Here is a 25,090-nt window from a genome sequence, read left to right as displayed (position 1 = left end):
GAAGATCACTATTTAAATATAATGTCCCTAAATAAAATTTATGTATGAGGCAACACCCAAATGCTATTTAAAAGTTGTCTTACTTTAGTTAATGAAGTTCCACTTCTGATTATTATTTATTGACCAAGTAATCATGCAAGTTAAAATACAATTATGAGCTGTTACAGGTTTTTTAGTATATTGACTGATATAAGCTGTACTTTTTTGCATATATATATTTGTAAGAAGGCTCTTTAACTAATATTATAATATTGATTATACAATGAGCATGAACAAAATTACAGGTATAAGCCATTCTTTCAGGGCTAGAGACCGGCTTTATACATCATTTACTGTTAGATTTGCCTTCCAAATTYTAAATGCCAAATACCAGCCTAATCATGCTGAAATGTCTCTGCAGAGCCCTAAGATTTGGTTATCCAAGCCAGGCACACATCACAGTGCTGGGCTTGCTTGCAGCAAATTCCTCTSTCATCCCTGCTTACCGTGCTTTGGCTCACATTGGAGAGAGGGATCTTGGAAGTCCTTGATTAGCTCAAGTGAATGCCAAGTCTTTAATTAGACATAATYCCACACAGGGTGGTACCAGAGAGGTGGTGTCCTCGGGCTGCCAGCAGCAGGGCAGGCTCCCCAGATGCCYGGGCCAGGCTGCAGAGAGCCCCTTTCAGCCCTGCCAGCAGCCAGGTGAGCAGCACAGCAGCATCTCCCCAGCTTGCTCTTGCCAGGGAGATTTTGACTGATTGGGCCCAGCTAAATCATTCCTGTGTCACTCAGCAGCAGGAGGTGTCTGCTGCCCATTTGTACAAACAAACAGCACAGTGCTGATGGCTGGGGATGCCAGAGCTAAGAAGTGTTGGCATGGCAATGTTGATAGTCCAGGAAGACAGATAGCTGCTAAGATAAGAGTTTCATGGACCACTGAGWCATTGAAGGTGGATTCCCCTAATTCAAATATGTTATGCTTAAATATTTAGCCTTTTTTTAGGATCAATACACTAAGAACCAGCTTTATGTAGTTGCCTGTGTTGCCAAACATCCCTGACTTACGACACTGAGCAGGAGCATGAGCCAAAACCAAGAGGTTTCTGCTGCTACTCGTGTTTGTTACCTGAGCAGCAGCAGGAGCCAAGGTATGAGATTGCTCACAGAGCTGCAATGCTCAATCAATAATGCTGCAGAACAAAGCACAGAACATAAACGCCTGCTAGAAACAGCCCAATGCAAAACACAAACACTGACACCATGAGTGAACAGAGATCCATCCAGCACGAGCCCARACAAGTCTGAAAATGGCTTTACTTTGTTTTTACACTTCTGCCTGCTGGGGCACATTTATCACTGAAAGCAACTTCTCCTGAAGCACTGCTCATCTAATTTGCAGTCAGTGCCTGTAGCTCGTTCCTCCCTCTCCTGCACTATGCCAGAGTCATYGTGGGAGTTTGTTATTGCTGGAACACAGCAATTACTGGCTCTGCCCAAATACTACAGTCACATCACCTATAAAATGCATAAAGAAATGCACAGAAAAGTTAAATTCACTCTTAACAATTGTTATACCATGATGGTTCCCCAGCAGAGAATGAGGCCTTTGTTCCACACCAACATTTACCAATTTCTGCAGAAATAATCCATGCAGAAATAAACCCCAAAACCTACTCAACCAATTTGTTTTGTAATGCCATGACTATCTAATTTTTAAGAGACTTACATATAAAAACACACAGATAAAATTTACRGTATTCTAAAAATGATCGTATCAAATAGAATCTGTCTCAAAGGGTACAGCTCTAAGGTGTCAGCTTTTCAATCAGCTTAGTTGCACAGCACACAAGCCAAGTGTAACCCCATTCCAAGGACAAGGCCAGGAAAGAGGCTCCCAAAATGCAAAGGCCAGAAACAGGACCTGCAGTCACATCACTRATGCCATCCTCTCTGCTGTGTTTGGGGGCTTCTTGGAGAGATTTGTTTGGTGATAATTTAAATTCTCCAAATAGTAGAATCTAATTGATATTTATGTAATTCTCTGCTTACAAATATCTGCATTTCCCTCTCCCTACCGTACACTTTTTTGCAACAGATATTATGAAAGTTTTTATACCAGAGTAAATGTGACAGATACTACATAACTGAGTAAAAGTTTGCCAGTGTAGAGCTATGCAATGTAAGATAAATATTAGAAGATCATATGGATGCAAAAATCACAACAAATTTGACAAGTTTTAGTCCATTCAGAGTGCAGGCAGCACATAGCATCAGATATTACAAAAACCACACTATTTACAGCTGTGCTGTTTTACCATACACAGGACCAGGGAATAATCACAGGATTATTTCACCTGGAAAAGACCATAAAGAAAGAGTCCAACCACTAATCAACTAAACCTATTTATTCTTATTTCCAATATGGAATTATTGTGCTTGATGCTTCTACAGCAAATAATTATTTCACTTACTATTTCCAAAGTTTCAAAGATTCTGCACTGAAATATAAATGAAAWGTAGACAACATTCCTTTCTAAGCGCTCTGTTTGGGCTGCAAATATCATGCTCCTTGATCTTGTATTACAAATACACCATTATTCAAATACTTTGCTTGATTTAACTGAGCAGTCTGAATCATTCTGAATGAAGGGGGGGGCTTGAGCTGATAGAACACYTCCCAAAACAATTCTTTTACATCCTACAGTAAYACATAGTTCCCATATACTAATTACTTATACTAAGTATAAAATGTCAGAATCAAGTAAACATTTCTTTTGACTCTTTGCTACCAAATAATATCGCCTTTAAAGTTTATTCTAAAGCAACTGTACTTTTATCTGAATATAATCTCAAAAACTTCAAATTAAGTGTCTTTTTTTCAAAATAAGTAGTATTCAAAAAGCTGTTGGGCAGATTTTCAGCCTGGTAAAGCAGCACAGCATTAGAGAATTCAATAGACCTTTAGCCATTCCAACCAATTAAGAAACAGAAATCAGCATTTCAAAAGACATGCACAGGCACCTCTCCCACCTAGAGCTTCATTTTTTTAAAAGGTCACATGTTACACTGCATAACAGTATATATATATAGAAACTCCTCACACACACACACAGAGGCACTATTAAATTCCAAAAACTCAAAATTATATCTTACCAAGACTGAACTCCAGCTTTGGCTCATTTGCAATTCTCTGAATACCTTAAAAGGTTAAGGAAAGAAAAATTAGAAATAATTTGACTTCCATGTCTTGCTTTTCAATGCATAGTAAAATTTTCACATGCCTATAACTACTGCCCTTGTCACTGAAATAACATTTTATATTGCAAACTCATGGTCAAAGCGAATTTTGATGAACTGCCTGAAAAAAAGGCTACTTTTGAAGAAGACTTCCTTCTTAATAGAAACTTTCTGTTGCTGGGAAAGCAAACCAGGAAAAAAAAACCCAAGGGTTTCATGGTGATGAAAGGTAATTTTAAGATTTTCAATCACAACTGACTATGTATCTGTTAGATAAATATTAAATCTAACAACTCGCTTTTAAGTAGGTATGTCATCATGGTAAAAACGAAACCTATGTTTTCTGAAAGTATATAAATGGGCTTAATATAGTAAAATATGACTGCATTGTTGACCTACAAAAAATTGTAAAGCAACAAACCCAACTTCTTTTTGTTGGGAAATAAATACATTAATTCCCTTTCTCATGCAGCAGGAAGAAGAACATTTTAATCCATTTTGGAATTATGTTCCATTACATATGTTACTGAAAAGAGCAATGTTTTGTTGTGCTAAAATAAAGGAGTGAACCACAGAGATGCAACAAGACAAACGTAGGAGGGAAGGAGGGACAGGTAAATAGCACAGAGTTGTTCACCTGATGCARAAAGTAACTGGATCTCAACTAGAGTTTCAATGAACTTGTAGAAATTAAACACTATTGTTGACATTTTTGTAATTGTCTCCAGTAAGCATTACTGATTATTGGTAAGTATTAAAGAAATTGGTCAGATGGGAAGGATTGGATTAGTATATGAACTGGAAAAGATTTTTCTTTAAAAAAAAAAAAAACAAATTCAAATCCACTGACAAAAAAACCACCCCAAATTATGAAGCTGTGTCTGCTTCATAAAAACTTAGCGCTGCTAAGTCTCRCTTCACACCGTTCTCATTACTGTACCTATTCATTCACATCTGTGCGAGAAAAATCACAGCTGCAGAGCTTAGAAAGGTAAAAAAAAAAGTTTGCTTTGGGTTTTTTTTTAAAATACAGCTTTAACAAATTTCAAAGTTGAACTCTGCMGCTAGCATATTGGCCTGAAGCACCTTCATGAATATGCTGGATACAGAATTGATTAAGTGACTGGGCAACTGAAATACAGTCTCCTGACTCAGAGCACCAAATACAACTCAACATATGGCTACTTGCATTCAAATCCCCAGAGTGCTTTTAGATCACGAAGAACAAATCTGTGATACCAGTTTAAGTATCACTAAAGCTTTAGACATTTATCAAAGTTATCAGACTATATTTTAAACAGTAGTCCATATGTTCATTTAAGACATAAAAGAGGAAAAAAATACTTGAAAAGTCTTATGAAGAAAATAGATTAGAGAGAAAAACTGAGAAACATAGTAATCACACATTTGTTTCCCTGAAGATTTATGTGCATAAACCAAAATTTATGGAAAAAYATTCAAGGACAATTTTCATCATTTTACCTCCTCTAGACTGCACTTTAACAAACAAGAAGTTGAACAGAATTTTGTATTCTGTTTGTGACACAACCTGAGCTGCCACAGAGACTGGGCCACCTTTACTGTACCACCCCATAAAATGAGCCCATGCACTTACTTGTAAACTGGGGCTCTCCTAGACTGTCTAACTGGGATGGAGGGAGAAACTGTCGTGCTTCATCTGATGAYCTCTCCTCTTTGATTTCCATGATCCGCCTCCGGAGCTGCTGAATTTTATTCCGCAAACCTTCCGAGTTCGCCTCCCCCAGTGCCACAGCCCAGGACTCACAGTCTGCCTTCGATGCAGCTTCAAGGTAAAGTTCCAGTTCTCCACTCTGAAACTCTGCACTCAGAAAACATGAAAACAGCTCTTAGAAACAGTGATTCAAAAAGGGGGTGGTGGAAACATTGGTGTCACACACAATCAAAACCACCACACGCACATTTATGTTCATGGTCACAGAACCACACAGCCCCATCCGCCTCTGGAGTCAAACCCCAGCTCCTTCCCACTCGGTGCAGTGCTAAACATATCCACAGAGTAGCTCCAAAATCAGTGAAGAGATGGCTAAATTAGGTGGCAGAATCAAACCAAAATGGGAAAGCCTTTTCCAGCACAGATTCTGCAGCCTAGCAGGCAGCTCTCTGAGCTGCTAACTTGAAAAAGGATTGGATTTAGCAGGGGCAGCAGGCAGGRTTCTGTCAGAGAGTGGGATTCACCAGAATGAACGTGCCCATCATCTCTCCTATTAGAGATCTCCATTATGCTCAGCTTCTCATTCATCCTTGCCAGAATACRGATCAGCAACACATGCAGATAATTTAGCACGACATAACTCCTCTGTAAAGACAACAGGTTGTATGTGGGAGCTCCTGACCTCATTACTATCCACGTGTCATTTGCTGTTCTGCCTGGAGTCTAATTGTTTAATGATCAAATTTTCTAAGAACAAAAGAAGAAAAGGGAAGAAAAATAATGCTGAATGTCCCAAGGAATCCAGGTAAGTAGCAAGGGTCAGTCATTTGATTAAGATTAGAAGAGGAAGAAAAAACACCTCTAAGGCATTTAAAATTCTGCAGTATAGATGGCTTCACAGAGTCACAAATTCAATGTGACATTTAGTGTAACAAACACCAAGAAGAGAAAACTGGAAAAGAAGAAAAATCAATGCTTCTTTAAAACTTGTTACCAACTAATTTAGGAACATAAAACTATAAAACACCTTGCTATTGTATTAATAGGGATTGAAGTATTTGGTTGGGCAGCAAAATCTAAATCAGCCATTTATCATATTACTGGATGAAACAGAACACTTAAAGGTTTTCAAACTGAGTTCAAAAACCCAAACACAGAAAAGTGCTTKTCTGTACAATGTGAATTTAAATTCCKTTTACTACYTTGAGTATCTAACCTTGGGCACTTGCACACATGTTATTCTAAACCTGTTTGCACTTCATAAACTGAGCATCTGCCAGTTACAATTACCTCTGCTTTTATGGTTATGGAGGGAATAAAAGATGAAACATCAAGTCTGGAAACCTCTAAAAACTGTTCGCAAATCCCTGTGGAGGTGGGACAAATTTTTTGTCTGGGCTGGATCTAAGAAAATCTGTGTGGCTGCAGATTCTGCTAAAAATGCTGGGTAGCATTTCATACACCTGTTGGACTATAGATTTCGTGAGGAAAGACTGGAAAGAGAAAGAACTTGGAAACATCTCTCTGGCTTCAGGGGCAGTTTAAAAAAAGCTAGTGAGTATTCAAATTTGTGTCTGTAACTCTGGTTCAGTCAGAAAAAACAGGTGTTTAGTTCTTGAGAGAAGAATAGTCCAAATCTTAGGGAGCTGCAGGTGTTCACTAGATCCTGTTTACACACAAAATCTGCTCTGAGTGACCAAACCTGACCAAGCTGAGCTTTGCTGTTTRTCAAAAATGGCTGTAGAGACAGAAAAGATCTAGCTGTAAGTTCTCCTGTGGTCTGGTACTGCATGTGAACCATGATGGCAGCAAACCTCAGAAAGTTCAGTATTTAAAAGAGCTGATAACTTTTCTGTTCYCTTCTGTCACTGGCATCAGTGGGTCACTGTTTTATTTCACAGTATTTTGGAGCTGTCAGTGGAAAATCAAAAGGAAAGAAAATGCATATAATCAACCAGCATCAAGATCAAAATTAACCAGCAGTCACTCTAACTTTTAAAAAAAAAAAAAACAAACCCACAAATCACAAAAAAAACGCACAAAACCCCAAAATTAACACCTGCTTATGCCATTCAGCCTTTAAAAGCACAAAAGCACAGACAATTTTAATAAAAGCTGTTTGGATATCCAAGATACTTTTGCAAAAGAGTGGCTGTCACAGAACCAAGTCAACACTCAAGCAAAAATACAAATACACCAAGCTGTTACTTTCCTTTTTCTGTTTATCTTTAAATGGAAATAGGAGCACTGATCTTGTCTTRAAATATCCTACCACTAGCTGGATAWAAAACATCTGCTTTGGGAGGAAATMAATGTTTTTCAATTGAAATTATGCTATTTATATTTACCTCTTTGCTGTAAAAATCAGACTGCCAAGCTCAAAAGGCATACTGAATCACCATTAATATGCATGGAAGCAGAAATGGATAGCAAAATGCAGTAGAAGTGGGCATAATTTCACTGTATTCTGATCTAACAGGTGCCAGTTTTGAGATGTGGAAATTCATTCTAAACTGTCACTTCAAAACACTACAGTCTGCTATATTTAGATCCTTGGAGTACTCTGACAGCTAAGTAAAATTCTGAAAAGCATATGAAAATGCCTGAAAAATAYTCATCACTGCAAATGTAAAAAGTTTTATTCTGCAGATCCAACAGCAGGTAAGTTACCAATTTCCCATTCTGTTTCAAAGCCTGTAAATSACAGCGTGGTTTGGGTTGGAAGGGACCTTAAAGATCACCTAGTCCCACYCCCTGCCCATGGACAGGAACACCTACTGCTAGATCAGGATGCTCAAAGCTTCATCCAACCTGTCCTTGAACATTCCCRGGGATGGGGCATCCACAGYTTCTCTGGGCAACCTGTGCCAGGGCCTCACCACCCTCACAGCAGAGAATTTCTTCCTAACATCTAAYATAAACCTSCTCATTTTTASTTTAAACCATTCCCCCTTGTCCTATCACTCCATGGCCTTGTAAAAAGTCCCTCTYCAGCTCTCTTGTAGATGCCCTTTAGGTAGTGGGAGGTTTATGTACCCAAAGCCATCATGCCAGAASGAACACAAYGTGAAAAATGCACACTGGTAAAAAWGTCTGTTRCAATAATGAGCACRYAGCTTCACTTATGTAATAAAGATCATAATCTCTTTGCTCTTCTCCCTCTGATAGTTGCTGACTATTGTTTTAAATCAGCTGCATACAGTAATCTCTAGCAATTTCAGACACTAGAAATTCCAAGTTTCAGTACAGAGAAAAAATTGGCATTAATTTTTCCCAAAATGAAACTAACGGACCAACAAATGTAATGAAGGCTTCAAAWGAACAGCAGACATATCAGAAGAATTATATAAATATATGAATAAACAACTATTACGATTTGTTTAATTAAAATAGTAAATTAAATTCAAAGGAGAATTATATATCATTGTGTCTTGGTCTCTTGCTGCTCCTTATTGCAGTGCCAGAGACTGAAAGCAAGACCTGAGAAAGCAGATAATGGAAAGCAAACAGATCTGTGCACAGAACCTTTTCTGGTCACGGCTCCATTCACCAACAGCTCTTTTGCTGAAGCTTGATCTCAACAAGATTTTGTCCCACAGAAGTCAGAATAGAAAGTTACAGTGCACAGGTCTTGTGCAGCTCAAATAAAGAATATCCCAGCTCTAAAGGTCAAATAAGGGAATAGCACRAAGAATGCTGGCACATCCCCAGTGGCACTGGAAAGCCTTTTCTACTCTAACCCAACTGTCTAAAATCAGAAATGTGTTTTGGTGTTAGTTCCTTCATCCTCAGATAACTTTTCCTTCTTCACATTATTTCATAGTAAAACTTACATTTCCTAAGTTTTTCAACAATTTTAACAATACCAATTGCCTCTTCTCTCTCTATTTTGATAGTTCACTTGTTTTAAAAAGGAAAAGAATTTTCTAGATAAAAATGTCTGAATGAGCTTCCTCTAAATTTTTTAAGTGTACTTTGTTGCAATTTTAATCACAATCTTTTATACAGAAACCTCAATTTMTGTGAATTCACCAAAAAATTTTAGGCAGTTATTGGAGATTACTCTTGTCCTTCAAAAGACTGCAGTTTAATTGGAAGGCTTTCAAAATTAAACATAATAAAATAAAACAAACACCTTTCCACTTTGGTTTTACATCTTATTCATTTGTTATTAGCTTTTTTTTTTTTTTCTTTAAGACAGTTTTATTGGTTTATTTTACTGGACAGGTAAAGACAGGAAGACTGATCTCTGTCTTGCTTTATTTTCCTTCATGAGAGTTATAAGCATAATATCATGATGAACAGGACAAAGAGGAAATAACTGGGATGATTCAAATTAAGAAAATGTACAAAACCAGTGGCCAGCATCCATGATGACAGCCTTGACTTTTTTTGAGGATCACTATTTTTCTTCTTATGCTAATATGCAAAGTAGGAGAATTCAAAAAGTTTAATGGTTGTCTGTCTCTTTTCACACATACCAGCAAAAATGAAATTCTCAGCTGCTAGCTCAGCAGAGCCAAATGGTTAAGGATATCAGTGAGTCACTGACACTCTAAAATATAAAGCACCATCACGGCTAACTACCATATGCTGTAACAAAAGTAGAATGGAAGCTTTGATACGTAAATTATATCCGCAGGATATTTCTAATACAGACATCAGAGGCTTTTAATTCACAAAGCTGTCTGAATTCTATATGCTGATGCATTTCATGTTCAAATTAGTARTGATGAAATCATCCCATGGTTACTCATGATGCTATGTTAATCTTCCTTTGGAAGTTATATTTTCAATCAAAGATAAAGAATTTTATTAAAATTTTTATCTTTAGTGGTTTTTTTTTTTTTGTTTTTGCAATGCTGGAATAAACTTAGATAAGTTGTCATTATAAGATCCACAGAACCTCACCAAGGGTCTGAATATTTAAAATTACTATAGCAAGATACTCCAGGTTGACTGCTGCAGTACAATACTCTGTTTCTTTTAATGCCTGTCAGCYTCCCCACATGCCTCTCTGCTTCTACCCTTTCATTAAATGCCACACCTATACTGGAAGGCATGCAAACCACACAAATATTTGAATACCACAATGGTATCTCAGGATCCCTGAGCAAACACACTGCAGCATTCACTGAAAGTTCCTTGCAAAGCAGTGCATTGCATTTGCTGAAGGGGAGCAGTTCATTTCTCTGGCTGGACCAACAGTCTGCCTCGAAAAAAGCAGGATTCAGAGGTCTTCATTCTGTGCCTAGATCTGCAAGAGAAACCTTTGCATGTGCCTCAGTTATTCCATCTCTAAAACAGGGAGGAATCCTGACCTGTTTCCAAGCTATTGAAACAAAAGTCTCCAAGTAGCTTGAGTACTACAGCTGGCAAAGGGAGTGCTTGCTGTCTTAGGGTGTTCCTCCATACAGGCCCCTTTGTTTATAATTTTCCTGATTTACAGCAATGTGATTTAGATGACTGTGACCTGCATGAAAAGCTCTGTTTTTTTCCTTTGCTCCCTCCCACCCTCCTCCCCAGCCCTACCCAGATGTTACAGCTCTTATCTCCCTAAGGGGCCACACACAATAACGCAGTAGAATCCACAAGGAATCTCTTTTCCTGAAAGACAGAAGAGATTTGCAGATCAAGACAAGGCAGTCCTTGCATGCTGCCTCTCACATCTGTTTCATTTCACTGTGCCTGTGTCTCCTGGGGACCATCAGGTGGAGGAAAGGCAGARTTGACCATTCACAAGGCTCTGTACAGCACAGGGGTCAGTTCAGGCTGCTCCTGGGAGAACATCCAGTCACAGAACATCCAGAGCTCCCATTGCCCCATTCCAGGGAAACACAGCAATGGCCCAAAGCACCCTGTCCTGCTAATGGTGACCAGTTCTCATTAGGAGTGTGTGGAAGCCATCAGGCATAYGTAGACTGATATTTCACCTTACAAATGGTTTTCTTCCCTTCCATGGGCCCCCTTGGAAACCTTCAGAGTTTCCTTCACTCCACCTGAAGCCCTGACTATCTATTCTGACTCTATCTGACCTTTTCTGTACTTCCCTCTTGTTTCAGGGCCCACATTGCCCTGAGGTGATCAGCAGCATCACCAGATGTTTCATGAAAATGTCCTTTTTCCCTCCATGTTTACTCCACTGCCCTTCATTGCRTTCTCTTCCTCAATATCCCAGTCAGTCTCCATTTCTCACTGTTACAACTCCTAGGATTCAGCCCACCACTCAGAAACACTTGGAGACAATATGGCAAAAGCTCTCTCAAATCCCCCTTTGTGGTCCCAAACTGAAACTTGCAAGATTAAGAAAATGTTGTTTTACCACGCCATGTTAAATCTCACAGATAACTCTGCCTTCTTTCTTGCAGCTTCTGCACAGCTCTTGTCCATCAGATCCACAAGGAATTTGACATTATGGGCAGGTATGTCCCCCAATCCTGCTTTCATCTGAATCCTTTTAAGTCCCAGATACACATTCTACAGCTTTTTTTGGCTCCCAATAGCCAATGGATCTCATCTTGTGACAATGAAACTAGCTTTTCATGGTCAAAACCCCTACTGATAAAAGACCTGTCTTCCTAGTTCCTGAGTTTTGCTTTTCTCCCCAGTTTTGTCTTCTGAATTTTATTCTATCCTACAGCACCTGGATTATTATTTCACTTCTTTTAGTATTTTATCCYCATTCAGTACACTGTATATCATCTTCATTTGTCTTCAGTTTTGTTCTAATACCTCATAATAGTCTGGCTTTCTTTTCCAATCCAACAAATCACCAGCCAGGTTGTCATCTTTGTTCTCCAGCATGGGTAAAGTGCCAAGTCTGAAATACATTACTCCTCTACCTGTCTGTCTCTTCTCTGGCTCCTGTTTGGTCTGTCACAGGTATTCATCATTTGCTGGCTCTGTTTACTTGGAGTTTTATGCACTTTTTACTCTTTTCCCCTCTTCATATGTTTCTAGAGGCTGCTCAGAATGCCACCCTTACCTCTGTTTTCTACTGATACACCACCAACCTTCAAAAACTTGGTTTTGGGAAGTCTGTCTCTCAGCTCGTTCCTAACTAAGCATGTTTCTTCCTCCACACATATTCACAGGCTCTTTTTTCTGCCCAGGCAGCCTGAAGTGCTTACTCAGTATTCATTGTTGCCTGTGTCCCCAGCTTTTGGGCTTAAAACCTGCTGTTGTCACTGTGCAGAAACTGTCCTGTTTGCAGGCTTCAAAGCTAATTGAGCCCTGTCAGCAATTACAGCTGCATTCTGGGCTCASTTCAGCAGCTTTGTGTTCAAGCATTGCAAAAGCAGTGCCAGAAGGGAACTGACATGACTGTATTTATACTCATGAAGTTGGTAATTCTATGAATGAATTGGACTCATTGAGGGCACAATTAGAAAAGTCTCAATTTGAGTGTCAATGGGAAACATTCAGCTCTTACAGTCAGGCAAAGCAATGCTTKCAAACCCAGAAAGAAATCCTTTTTGATGCAGTGCCTCAACACCAGGCACAAAACATATGATTYTGTTCCCTATAAAAGATGAGCCATTTGAGCTATTCCCCAGAACACTACTCAGATAAGGATAAATTCCACAATGAATATATTTTAAGTCACTGCCTTCTCAAACATGACCAACCACTAAGAATCACTTCAGCRGGTGAGAACAAAAGTCAGCATAATTAATGCAACATTTTCTTAGAAGTGGACTGGAGATTTTGGTGCATAAAAAGAAAAGATGATAGAAACTTCCACTGAATGTGAAAGTATCCATCAAGCCCACAAATGCAGCCTCATTTTTTAACTCTGCTCTTAGACCATTACAGCTGAAAATGGCAAACTGTGCTAAGGACTTCAAAACTCTGCAGTGGTATCAGAAAGAATCCAGGCCATAAAAAATTTTGAACACAATAGCTATTAGAGTGGCTCCTGCAGAGAAAACTGTCAGCACTTTCTCTAAATAAAATCTTTTCCCAAAAGCAAGGATTCTGATTTACATGAGATAGCTATTTTTTCTGCTGTTTTAAATAATTTTATGAATGAAGAATTGATAGGAGTTGAGAAAAACAGAAAACTTGTCATTTAATAGGGAGTTTAGCAATGATTAGTTATTGAAGAATAAGATGCATTGACTATGAATCAATATAAACCCCACATTGTACAAAATACCTGACAATACAGAACCTCAAACTTCTATTTATTGTCAGAGGAAGAAGACAACATGACTTTCATTGATTTTGAGGTTTTCTTTATAGGCATGAATTCAGASACCACCAGCAGTTAAATGTATGCATTGAACAGACAGCAGGATATATTTTAGTTAAATTCCTTTGAGCAAAAAAAAAAAACATTCAGCAAAGTTTTAATGCCTGGGTGGGGTGGCTGGGGTTTCTTCAATTGTCATTTTTTTGGCAGAAATAGAACACTCACACTGAACACATTGAGATATCTCTTACTTACTGAGAACTATTGAAGCATTTGTTTTAYTCTTGAACTCCACAACCCAGCAGCGCTCCAGGACTACCACTTCAGAGGCTTCAGAGCTCTGTGAAACAAAGATGGCAAAACTTTAGGATTTGGAACCTGACTGGGAAGTCCTTCTGTTTGGCTGTTCACAGCTGATGTGAYATGGAGATACAAAGATAAGCAAGCATAGAAGTCACTAGGCAGATGGATACAGGCATTCTTTAATTACTGCTCTGTGCCACCCTACTTCAGCTCAACGAGTTACAAAAGGAATAAACTGTAAGAAAAGACTCTGCAGGAAACATTTAAAAGTGGCTTAGGAGGGTTTTTTCATGCTTCAAGTATTTAAAAGTTTAGATGACATTTCACTCCTGAGCAAGTGAGGCAAGCCCAGCTCATTCAAACTTTCATATTTTCTAACAAGGCCGAATCAAACATCAGATTCTATTCAAAGAGTAGGATACTTTCAAGTGAACAAAATAATGTATAATTTTACAGAATGCACTTCACTTCAATTTTTATTTGAAATGGATTTCTTTATCAGCACTTCAGACTTTGAATATGGTCTCTGGCTATGCAATTCAAATARCATTAAGTGATATGGACCTATTGCTGAATGCAATAGGATACAAATTACATGATCATTTCTCRTGAGTGCTTTGCAGACAAGATGCAGACTCTTCTAGTTTAGTAAGCGTGACTCATATTTCAGAAGAGTGAAGCTATCAATCACTTCCTTGGAATTAATCTTTTTTCCCTTAAAACTTTTATTATCCACTTTTTATCCCTAACATCTGGTAACAAATAACCCTTAGAACATCCCTTCGTTCCAGGTTCCCAACAAGAATGACACAGAGCTCATTCTCTACTTCAATGAGATTCTGCAGGTATAAATGCAAAATCTTGCTTTAACACTCCTTTCTTATTTTAACACTCCTCCTACTTTATTCCAAGTGATCCTAAAGWTGAAATATTGTGCAKYAATTTTACCAAAAGCCTGAACTTTAGTTTCACATATCTGACACTTAATGAATAACTTAATAAAACAGCTCGTATTTACAACACCTGCCTAACACACACAAGTTTTCTTGCCCACCCCTTTCTCTGCATCTGTGCTSTGTTATTTGGCCTGYCAGAACCAGACTCAAACTTTTTGCYGAGRGTTTCATGTTTATTTTCAAATAGATGTCYTGTTCCTGTTTTTCTCACAAAAGCRTCTCTATCTTACCCAGTAAAACACTGCCCTTCCTGACAAAAATTGCAGAAATTTAATAAAACTGAAAAAGTGTCTAGTAACAGAACACATAGCATTTCAGGAAGACTAACAAAGAGTTCCCAGAAAAGTCTATATTTATTCTCTCTAACCTTTTACCACTCACTAAATGAATATTCCAAACCCAGATATCAAAACACAAATCAACATCCAAAGGCAACAGAAGGTTAAAAAAATTTTAAAAAAGAGCATGTTGCATTGAAATACACCAGAATTGAAGAGAGAAGTTGTAGTAGACTAAGAAAATATCTAGAAAATACTTATAAATTGATTTCTTTGAAATACTATTCAGGCTGGGCTAGACTAAAAGGAATATATTGTCATGCAAACAGAAAAAAAATCTAATTGTTAAAAAAACCAAAAAAGAGAGAAAATGACCAAATAGTGAAAAAACAGTGAGTTTTGGTAGAAACACAAGTATTACGTTGAGAAATTTTTTATTTATAGAATGCAGCAAGTTAGTGACAACCCAGAAGTGACTCGCAAGTGCTGAGTGAATYTTTGAGGGTCTAGCAGGAAAGTAAAATAGGAGYCTTTATGAGCAACAGCTAAAGTCARTTTGGGAAAACAGGCAGTAACAATCCAAAAAACAAACAACAGACTAATTAGAAAGAGCTCTCCACTGCAGTGATCCTGAYAACTATCTTAATTCTTTGAATTTCAAAGCCCCAACAGACTCTTCCAGAYAACCCTCCCTTGAAAAGTGGATAATGCAGCCTCATTCCTCTGAGAATTGTCAATCTTTCAGAGGAGAGATGACCAAAAGAAGGAGTTTATTTTGGAAGGCAACAAGCCAGGTATTTGGAAAGACCAGGAATGAGGAATCACAGCTTCCATCTAGTTTGCTACAGTTGCCAAGACTGAAAGACTTCGTGTTGTATATGAAAGGCGTGTGAATAACACAAACAAATGGCAGCAAAAATAGCTTTCAATTAATTCAGGGGAATCTGTCTCAGTGCAGTCTGTCTCACAAGGCAGTTGAYACACAACTGTAACTGCAAACACAAGAGAGAAGAAGATGATTTCAAGCTCTCTGCATTTTGGGACCGAGATGCTGCAGCTCAAGAGCCTCTTTAGACAGGAGTTACTCCCCTCTCTGCACCAGTGGAAGCTGGAATGGAGCAATGCTGCAACTTCCAATGAATGTGAATATTTTCCTAAGGTATGCAATCCAGAACACTGAGCAAAGTGTATTTACGTTTTCTGTATATGAGAGGGAACAAGCAGGGAAACAAGAAAAAGGGATGAAAGAGCGTAACACTTCCAGAAAATAAAGGATATGCTGCTGCAAAACATTTTGCACATCCTGACACAAACCTGAATCATTGAAGAAATACCTTCAGAATTACTATTATGGCAGACTTTTCATCGTTTAGATGAGCTGCACTATGCTCTGCCACACAGAAAGCTAAAAGAAATTTACTTACAAATTTAATGACAGGATTGCAATCAAGGAAACCATTAAGCATATCTGATAAAGGATCAGCTTTGTTTTTCAGTACCTGAAGAGATTCAAAATTTCTCTGTTACTTTAGGTGCATAACATAAGCTCATCTGGACCAGCTATTATTTTATTTTTCTATGTCTGACTTTATTAAAAGGGTATGTTCTAATGATCTGGTCTTTATGGATGGAAAATATKATCAAATTCAAATCTACTGCGGTAAGATGCAATACATTAGGATTTTTTTTTTTCTTCCTGCCATTGGTATTCTTTGATAATTTTTATAAAACTCACTGGATCAATCCAAATGCCAAACAGCAACTAGACCTTAAACAATTACATCTTTCTCTCAATACTGACTAAACCAACAGGCACCCCAACATCACTCCAGATCAGGAAATTATTTTAAAACAGAGATTTGAGGAGACAATTCAATGATTTCTAAAACTGAATTAAATATCTCAGTGAAACTGCTAGAGTCCCCAAACCTAGAAAATTAAATCACTAAGAAACTGTTGAATATTTCAAAGATAACATCACGTTTGAGCTATTTTTGCATTCCTATAGATCTGACTTGATGTACCATTGTTGGGGGAAAGGACTGTATCATTAAGAACTGATTTTACAATAGGAGATTTCTTSCTGGAGTTGGGGCAGGGAATTTACTGGTAGTTATATCAAGAACTAAGCTGACAGTTAAAATTAGAAGTGACATTCTGAGTAATTCCTTTGTGTAAAAACAGTAAGTCGAAAAGTGAAGCTACAGCACTGTAGAAAGAACAAGCACTAGAGAAAGTAAAAACCCTTCTAATAAGACATTATTAAAAGCCTCCACAGCCAGCTGGGGATGAGGTGCGTGTGGTGTGTGTGTGAATTGCACAGTTGATTTCTTTTAGAAGCATAAAATCACAAATTTGAAATAATTAAATCAAAACCCTGTAGACTAGGGATGCTACATTTACATCAGTTCTTTTCCCCAGTACTGGCAAATGAGCTGATCAGACTGATAGGAGCTCAATAATGCAGGCATGTGCACAGGTCACACTTTTGGCTACCCTATAAACATTACCACCYACATTTGCTATTCTGGTGAGGTTCMCCACTCCAYAGATAAAGCACAGCTTTCTTATAGATTCAACAAGAAAAAAAGGAATGGAATTATAGGGTTATATCAGTCACAAACAGAAAAGCTAATAGTCCTAAATTGATTTCAGTATATTTCTACAGCAATATCCCATTACCAAATAGAGCAAAAGAAATTGTTCTAATTTTGAGGTATTAACRAATGACTCCATGGCAATCACAGGCATATAATTTGCAGAATTAAAAACACCGCTYTAAATGATAATAAAGAGAATTCAAYRATCTGAAATGTCCTTTAATATTATGTATTCTTCTGCTGTATTATATCTCTACCCTGTGTCTATTAAGTAATGCAAACCCTACAACCCAAGCTGTGTGATAAGGAAAGATGTGCTCTCTGTCTGATGAGGTTCAATTACTGCAGGCAGGCTGTAACCTGGTAGTTCATTACAATCTCTACAAACTGCCAGCTCGTGAAAGATGCTCAAATCATCTTTACAAAGCACAAGCTACACACTGTGATTAAACCATCACACAGTGCTACCGGATCCCAACTTCCAGCTGACAATATAGTACCAATAACCTGCATTCACTCTGGAAAATGTTGACTTACATCACTGAATAAGTTCTACAGAACAGAAAACTACCTTTAATGGGTCATTACCTTTAACAAAAGCGAGTACATAACCAAAAGTAGTTTCCTTTTCAGTTTCAAAATGCATTAGTAATAATTATAGTGTACTAATACACATTCTGTTTATTCACACCCCACATTCACTTCATGTATTATTTCAGCTTGAAAAAAACTCTACTTTCCCTCCCACCAGAAGTTAGTTATTTATAGTTAAGATACTAATTAGTTAATTTTKTTTAAGTTATATTCTGGTGCAAGACTCCAGTGATATATCACAACACACACCTCAGATAATTCCCTTTTTTAGGGAAARTTCTTTCACTCTGATCTATATTTTGGCTGTTACATAAAATATGTGGCATTCATCTCTGTTCAGTTCCCTGAATACTCCTTTTCACCTCAGAAACATTAAGAAGCCCTGACCACAGCTTTTYCCCCAGAGAGATTGTGGTAATCCTGAGAATTCCTGTATGTCTGAGCAYGTGCATACTTGACATAAAACTAATGTGAAATATTTCTTAGCAAACAGCTGTATCAGACCAAAGACCCCTTATTCTGCTTGAAAGTGACATAAGGAAGTATCCAAGGAAGAGGAAAAGCAGGGAAACAACATGCAGTCCTCTTTCAGTTTCCCACTGTTTTCAGACCTGGATTTTTTCATCAGATGCCTTTTCCATTCACTTACACTCAATAATGCTCCTTTCTCCAGTACATGTCTACTTTTAGCATCCACAGGACATTATGGCAAGCAATTCCATTCTTTTCACTACCCATTCCATCAAAAGCCATCTTCTTTTGTTTGTTTGCAATCCAGTTTCCCCACCATAATTTAACATCACACTGGAAGAGACAGTAAACCATGAATCCTTATCTCCTTCTTCAAGYTGTTAATGATTTTTTAGGTTACTATCACACACTACCTGGGTCATCACCTCTTATCTGGGATGAAAATTTTATCTTCTAATTCTTGTCCTGATAACAGTCCTTTTTCTGAAATTTTCTATGTCCTGTAAAATGAGAGGAAATTAACTGCATGGTGGATCTTTACAGACAGAGCTCCCTGCTTTGTTCTCTCCTTCGTCAACATCTCCTAATATTCAATTTACTTTTTGAACACAACTGAKCATCCTTCTGATCTTTTAAGAGAAATATAAATCTATACAGATCTCACTCTGGGGCAGAAAGGCAGGAATTGGTGCCAAGCCCCATTATTTTGATGTAAAATCATCATCATTTTTAAGGAAAACTTTTATAATCTTTCTTCATACATGTAATTTCACATTTATGGATGTTGCCTTTTAGCTGCCACTTAATTGCTAATGATTTAGACTTGTTAGGGCATTTTAAGATTACTCATACTTGACACCCCATCTTGACTATTTAGCAAGTATCAGATTTTCTCACCTCATTGCCTACCTTCTTTTCACMATGTATGCAGGTGTGACAGCACCAGGCAGTCACAGTTCCTAGATCTTAGGTTATATTCAACAAGTCATTCATGCTAGACTTCCTCTTACAATGTAGTGATCAGAATTATTTGCATCAGAAGGCGAGAAAAACTATATTGAAAGGGAAATGAAGAATGCAAGTATATAAAGTGAATGAAAATTGTTGCTTATATAACTGTTTTCTCTGYGCTCTTGGAAGTGAAAGATGTTTCCAGGCATCACACAGACCATTGATTTAAATGATGCACAAACTCTGTGCGCAATTATTCGAATATATTTAAAGTACAAACATAAATGACAACACAAATTGCAGCAAAAATGGCATTTTAAAAATATTTCAAGAGCAGAGAAAAACAAGACCAAACTGTCTTCTACTCATTGGCCTCCAACAAGTAATATTTTGTGCAAATTACCACTGCAGAGAACTGTGATTTATTCAAGACGGAGCTTCAGGAACCACAGAACTCCAGAGACAGCCTCGGGATGGAACTCTTTATAACAAAATACACTTTTTAACCTTTCTTATGTCTTCCCCAGAAAGTATTCCCAAAATCAAAAATGAACCCAAAATTCACTGTGTGCCATCAACTTTTCCCACAACCTTAAGATTCWAAAAAATTGGAATAAAAATAATGCAAAAATTAAAAGGATTGAATAGTTTTAATTATAAACTACCAATATACCCAATGTATGTGTTGTAAAGATAACTCCTTCTCTTCTGCTTCCTTGGACAGCCCAGAGTGATGCTCATTTGAAAGCAGGCTATGATTCTCCCCCACACACCCTCTGAGCTTTAATCTCCTGAACAGTGCTTTTGGAGGAAGCAAACAGAATATTTTTCAGGATGCTTAAGWCTCAGCATGCTAGGAGATGGATGTTGTGTGATTAGCTGTAGTCCCTAAGAGGATCAGAAGAATTCCTAGCAGRCCTGTAAACTGTCACCAGGCCCAAAATCCATAAACACCATCTTCTAAATAGAGAATCAAATAAGATAAGTACTTTAATTCTTTTTTAAGCTTCTTCATGTTAACTTCACCACTCCTTCTCCAGTATTTGCTTTTCCTTTCCTCTCCTTTTTACAGCTAAAGAACTGGTAACCCTGCAGACCACTCCCAAATGTGATGGGGCATAAGAAGATATGCGAGAGCAAGGTACATTCTGCCTTTAATCTGCACATCTGTGCTCTTTGTRTGAACAGCAGAATTAGGCCTTTAAAATGTAGAAGACATGTATAGAGGATATCATGTTTGAGGGAAAATGAATCAAGAAACCTCAGACCACAGCCCTAGAAAGAAAGATTATGTGATTTTTTTACCTCCTGGAGAAACAACTTCTCATATTCCCTTGCAAACAATAAGTCACTGGACATAAAAGGCACAGTGAGAAAAACCGTCTAGGTTATAAGCTCTCTAATTTAGAAAGCTTACATCATACTCTTCAAAATTAAACAGATTTATGAACCTCCTTCAATTTTAGTTTTAAAAAGAAAAATGTCTCCCTTCCCTGCTGATTGACAACATTGTTTTATTTCAGACACAAATACCAGCTTTCTGGGGTTCAGGATTACACCTCAGGAACTCTCTCATGAAACAGGACCTAGCAAAGCATCTGTATGACAAACTGCTGAACTTTGGTCCTGGGGAATCAGGAGGAAAATGTTGTAAGAACAAGACTAATGCTTAAGTTAAATATCAAAGGAAATGGTGAAATCTCACAAACATTAAACTCACCCCATTTTATTATTAACAAGCAAATTTTTATAGAGATTTTAGAAAAACAAGTGTTTCAGCCCAGAAAAAATAACCATTTTGCTTTACYAGAACATCATCTATTCCTATTTTAAAATATTTGTAACAACTGTAATGAAGCATGAACAAACATTCAAGAAAAAAGCACATTCAYGCAGGCAATTGATAGGGGACAAAAACAGCCAGATATCAGCAGGAGGACTTCTCATAAAATAGTTGTTTCATCTCTGAGCTCTCAGACCATCCTCGAGGGAAACCTGCACAGCGCTTCCCAAACATGAGCTTTGGAATGGAGGAYGCAGCTTTACAAAGAAYTAAAGTCATATAATGGCAAAAAWTCATAACTCTGCTAGATACCAAATRCATCCAGTGGGCTATAAAATAAAAATTATGGGCCCAGTATGATCTCTTCCCCCCAGCCAACTCCTGCATTCTACCAGCTATAAAATGCCTGTCTCTGACCCTTAGGAGGCAACTGCTTTCTCATCTCTTCTTTCCACCAAGAGAACACTCCCTACTCTTCCCCTGCCTCTCCTCCCAGGAATTATCTTTTGTTTCTGAAATGGTAAAATTTATCTGTATTTAACTCTGAGGAATGGTCATCACCTTCTATTTAACTTTGAATGCTGATTTTCTTTATTTCAGACCTTAAAAAAGGCATTTGTGATCAAGAAYGTGCCACTTCTCAGCTGCATCCCTTGGTCTAATAAACCCCACAGCCTCAGGCTACTGATCTTCATTGTGTTCCTGCGTCAGATACACCACCATCATCATTGTTCACAGCAATATGCACAAAAGGAAAATAGCAGTAATGAGCCCACAAAAAGAAGTTTTAGGAAAGGTAATTTTAGCAGTTAGGAAGAAAAGATCAGTAGGTGAGTATGTGTGAGCAAGGAAGGTAGCTATTGTTTGAGTGGGGACACCATCATATGTTTAAATTCAAACTACATTCAGTGACTCGATGTGCAGTTCAAATAAAGTTTTCAAGGGTATCTATCAAAGCATAGCGTGGGGTTTCTAACCTTTTTAACAGAAATTCTCCTTTAAATAATGATGAGTAAATACATTAAAGCAAACTTTTATCTGCACTTAGATCTATTCTACCTTCTCTCTGTAAATCTTTTCTTCCGACATTTTTCAAAAATCAAAGTATATTTAAAAAGAAACCACAAAATTCAGTCCCAAACTGAAAACTCCAGCTATGCAATCTCTATTTGAAGCCATGAGCATAGAGAACAAAAGTGTCCACCTGCAGAAACTACTATCAGTCTTCTGGATTCTCAAATATTTAAGTATCATGTTCTACATTCAAAGCAAAGTGAGTAGAGCCATTATAAAGTTGGATTACTCAAAGGTAATTATCCAGAAACCATTGATTGCAGCATCAATATTTCTTTATTTACACCTAAATACTAYTTTGATATATTTCAAACGCCTCAAATACAGTGTTCATACTGAAGTCTACCATATAATATGTTGGCTATAAACAGCAAGCATAAAATTTATTGTTAAATCWGGGGTAAGTGAAAAGCTCTAAAATATGCCTTAAAATACATATCKTTTATAGAATAGTAAAGCTATTTCAAAGGCCATCTTTGGCTACTATTTATGAAATGAATATTACATTTTACCACCACCAAGATAATTGTCTCAACTTGCTTCACAAGTTGTTCCAATATTCTACCTATTATATCAAAAATGCTGCACAATAAAGAAACCAGGCAAGAATAAAAACAGTAYGAAATTTTTGCTGTCTTCTGGAGAAACAGTATTGCTTATCACTCCAGTAATGTCAGTGTCTTACAAAAATTCAAACAGTTAATTTCCTAACCAGACCACTTTAATAGCGAAAAGGACACATTTACATCCAAACAGAAGCCAGAAAACTAAAATTTAAAAATGCCTAAATAAATAAACTRCATAATAATTGTGGCATCTGTGCCAAGATCCACATAGCATCACATGAATTTATGACAATAAGCAAAGGCAAATGAGTAGGGAGTTCTCTAAGTACAGAGCAAGCTCACAATCATGCTTTTCTCAAATACCTCCAAAGCTTCTACTGAGCTTGTTCAGGAACCTTTCTGAACTAATGGGTAATTGTGTTTAATGAACTTGTATCAATTCCTTCAGCATAATACATTCAATCCTTATACATTTTTTTATAATTTCCTTTATTTTTTCCAGACATTACYGTGGTTTTTATTTTAAATATCTACAAAAGATATTCTTTTAGTTTACCGTACTCCCATAACAACCACAAAGGAATCAAAAATAAAATCCCCAGTAAAACTGTGTTTGAAAACACTTGGAAATATGCAGAAAGCATACAACACAGATAAGGTTAGGGCAAAAGGGCATATGGATCACTACAGAGCTCTCCCAAAACTACATAGAGTACTTTCATTTTTACCTCTGAGTATTTGAGTTTGGCTACAAAATGCAGATTGAACTTTTGCAAGAATCCTATCCTAATTTTTAGAGAGTGTTCTAAACCTGTGACTCATTGGCTGAATAATGGTGTGGAACCATGTTTGGAGACCAATTCCAGCAGACAACAGATCATCCCCAAGAAGAACATTCCATACAATGTCCTCATACACAGCCTCAAGAGCCCATGCATTTGAAGAGTCACAGTTTGCTGACAAAGCTGTCTATAAGCAAACACTGAGTAATAAATCTTGCACATGCTATGCAGAATTAGGTTRAACTTATCTCACCATAAACGTGAACTGTGACAAATCACAAATGCATTTGCTTCCTGGGAAAAAGGAACAAAGCAAAAATTACAATAATTCTGGCATTTTAGCATTCAAATTTTGGAGGTTTTTAGGTTATTGGTTCATAGTGAGCTTGAAGGTCTTTAGATAAAAGACTCTAAAATCTCACTGGCAACAAAGTGATTTTACTGCACAATCATGAGCAAGTTAAGGATAAACAGCCTTCATCTTGCCCTTCTACATTTTCCTCTTCTTCAGTCATAAAAAGGCAGCTTATTGTTTCTGAAACAACTATGTCAAATGCTGAACTACAGATAATAGTAATTAAGTTTCCCCAAAGATTTTTTTCAGCATGAAATTAAAACACATCYATGACTGTTATTAAAATAAAAGCACAGCTGAAAGCAGTGGATTCAAGACGATGAAGCTGTACAGTCTCCTGGAAATGTCAATGTTTATTGCAACATAACAGCCTAGAAATCCTTTACAGAGCCAAGTTCAACCTTCATGAGGGCTTCATATTCCAACTTGAAGCTGCAATTACAGGACTAAAAAAGAGGGGAAAAAACTAAGCCCTRGAGTCATAGTTTTAGCACAGTTCTCAAACAACAAATCAAAAACTTTCCAGATGGCATTAAAATTGACTAAGAGAAATTTCAGCCATAGTAACCCCTCCCAAAAAAATAAAAAATCCCCAAACATCAACTCCCAAAAAGGCCACATAAAACATCCTTTTTCATTACAGACATCAAAAGATGCAGAAAAATCCTGTTTCAAAGTCTGCTTCCATCTCTGCAGTGCTTTCAGCCATGAACACAAGGATGTATGACCACAAAATGCTACAACTACCCATGCTAAGCATCCCCCTGCACACAGATGAGTGTACGATGCTAACACAGAGTTACACATTTGCTCCTTTGTGGTTTTGGTAAGAGTTCTCCTGTGCCATGCTGCCAAATCATTCCAGACAGACTTTTACGAGCAGCTCACACACAAAGTAGAGATGCTTAGTGAGCAGCAAAGTGAAGTGTTCTCAATGTAGAATAAACAGAACATTATTTCTCCCACTTCCACTTACTAGTTTTATTTTCCATCTAGAGAAAAACAGAAAAAGGCTTCCCAAAAAAAAAACCCTTTCACAGTTAGTTCTCTCATTTTGCAGCCTCATCACTGCTCTGGCATTTAGCCACCCTCAAAATGCCATTTATTGCTTCATACACCTTCTCCCTGTAACTGCTGTGCYCTAAACATGAGTGAAATATTAAATATTCCCCGGGAAACTGATCAAAATGACACAGAATAAAGGGTAACCAGCAATCTAGGGTATAATAAAATAACAGCACATTAAAGAATTAGTACAGTATTAATACTCA

The 25,090-nt window shown here is 37.4% G+C and overlaps 1 protein-coding gene across 1 annotated transcript in view; it reads right to left on the bottom strand.

Moving 5' to 3' along the window:
• LOC130579274 (type II inositol 3,4-bisphosphate 4-phosphatase-like) overlaps nucleotides 1–25,090 on the bottom strand; it is a 147,874-nt gene that overhangs the window by 35,751 nt on the left and 87,033 nt on the right. The window contains exons 3-5 of the mRNA XM_057375935.1: nucleotides 13,362–13,446; nucleotides 4,835–5,059; nucleotides 3,136–3,180 (exon numbers count right to left, since the gene is read on the bottom strand). Coding sequence (XP_057231918.1) covers nucleotides 3,136–3,180; nucleotides 4,835–5,059; nucleotides 13,362–13,446 — 355 coding nt within the window. The remainder of the gene's footprint in view (nucleotides 1–3,135; nucleotides 3,181–4,834; nucleotides 5,060–13,361; nucleotides 13,447–25,090) is intronic.

Source organism: Malurus melanocephalus, unplaced genomic scaffold, assembly GCF_030028575.1.
Source record: "Malurus melanocephalus ecotype Western Australia unplaced genomic scaffold, MMel_1.1 scaffold_265, whole genome shotgun sequence".
Lineage (NCBI taxonomy): Eukaryota > Metazoa > Chordata > Aves > Passeriformes > Maluridae > Malurus > Malurus melanocephalus.
This window is presented reverse-complemented; position numbering and strand designations above follow the sequence as displayed.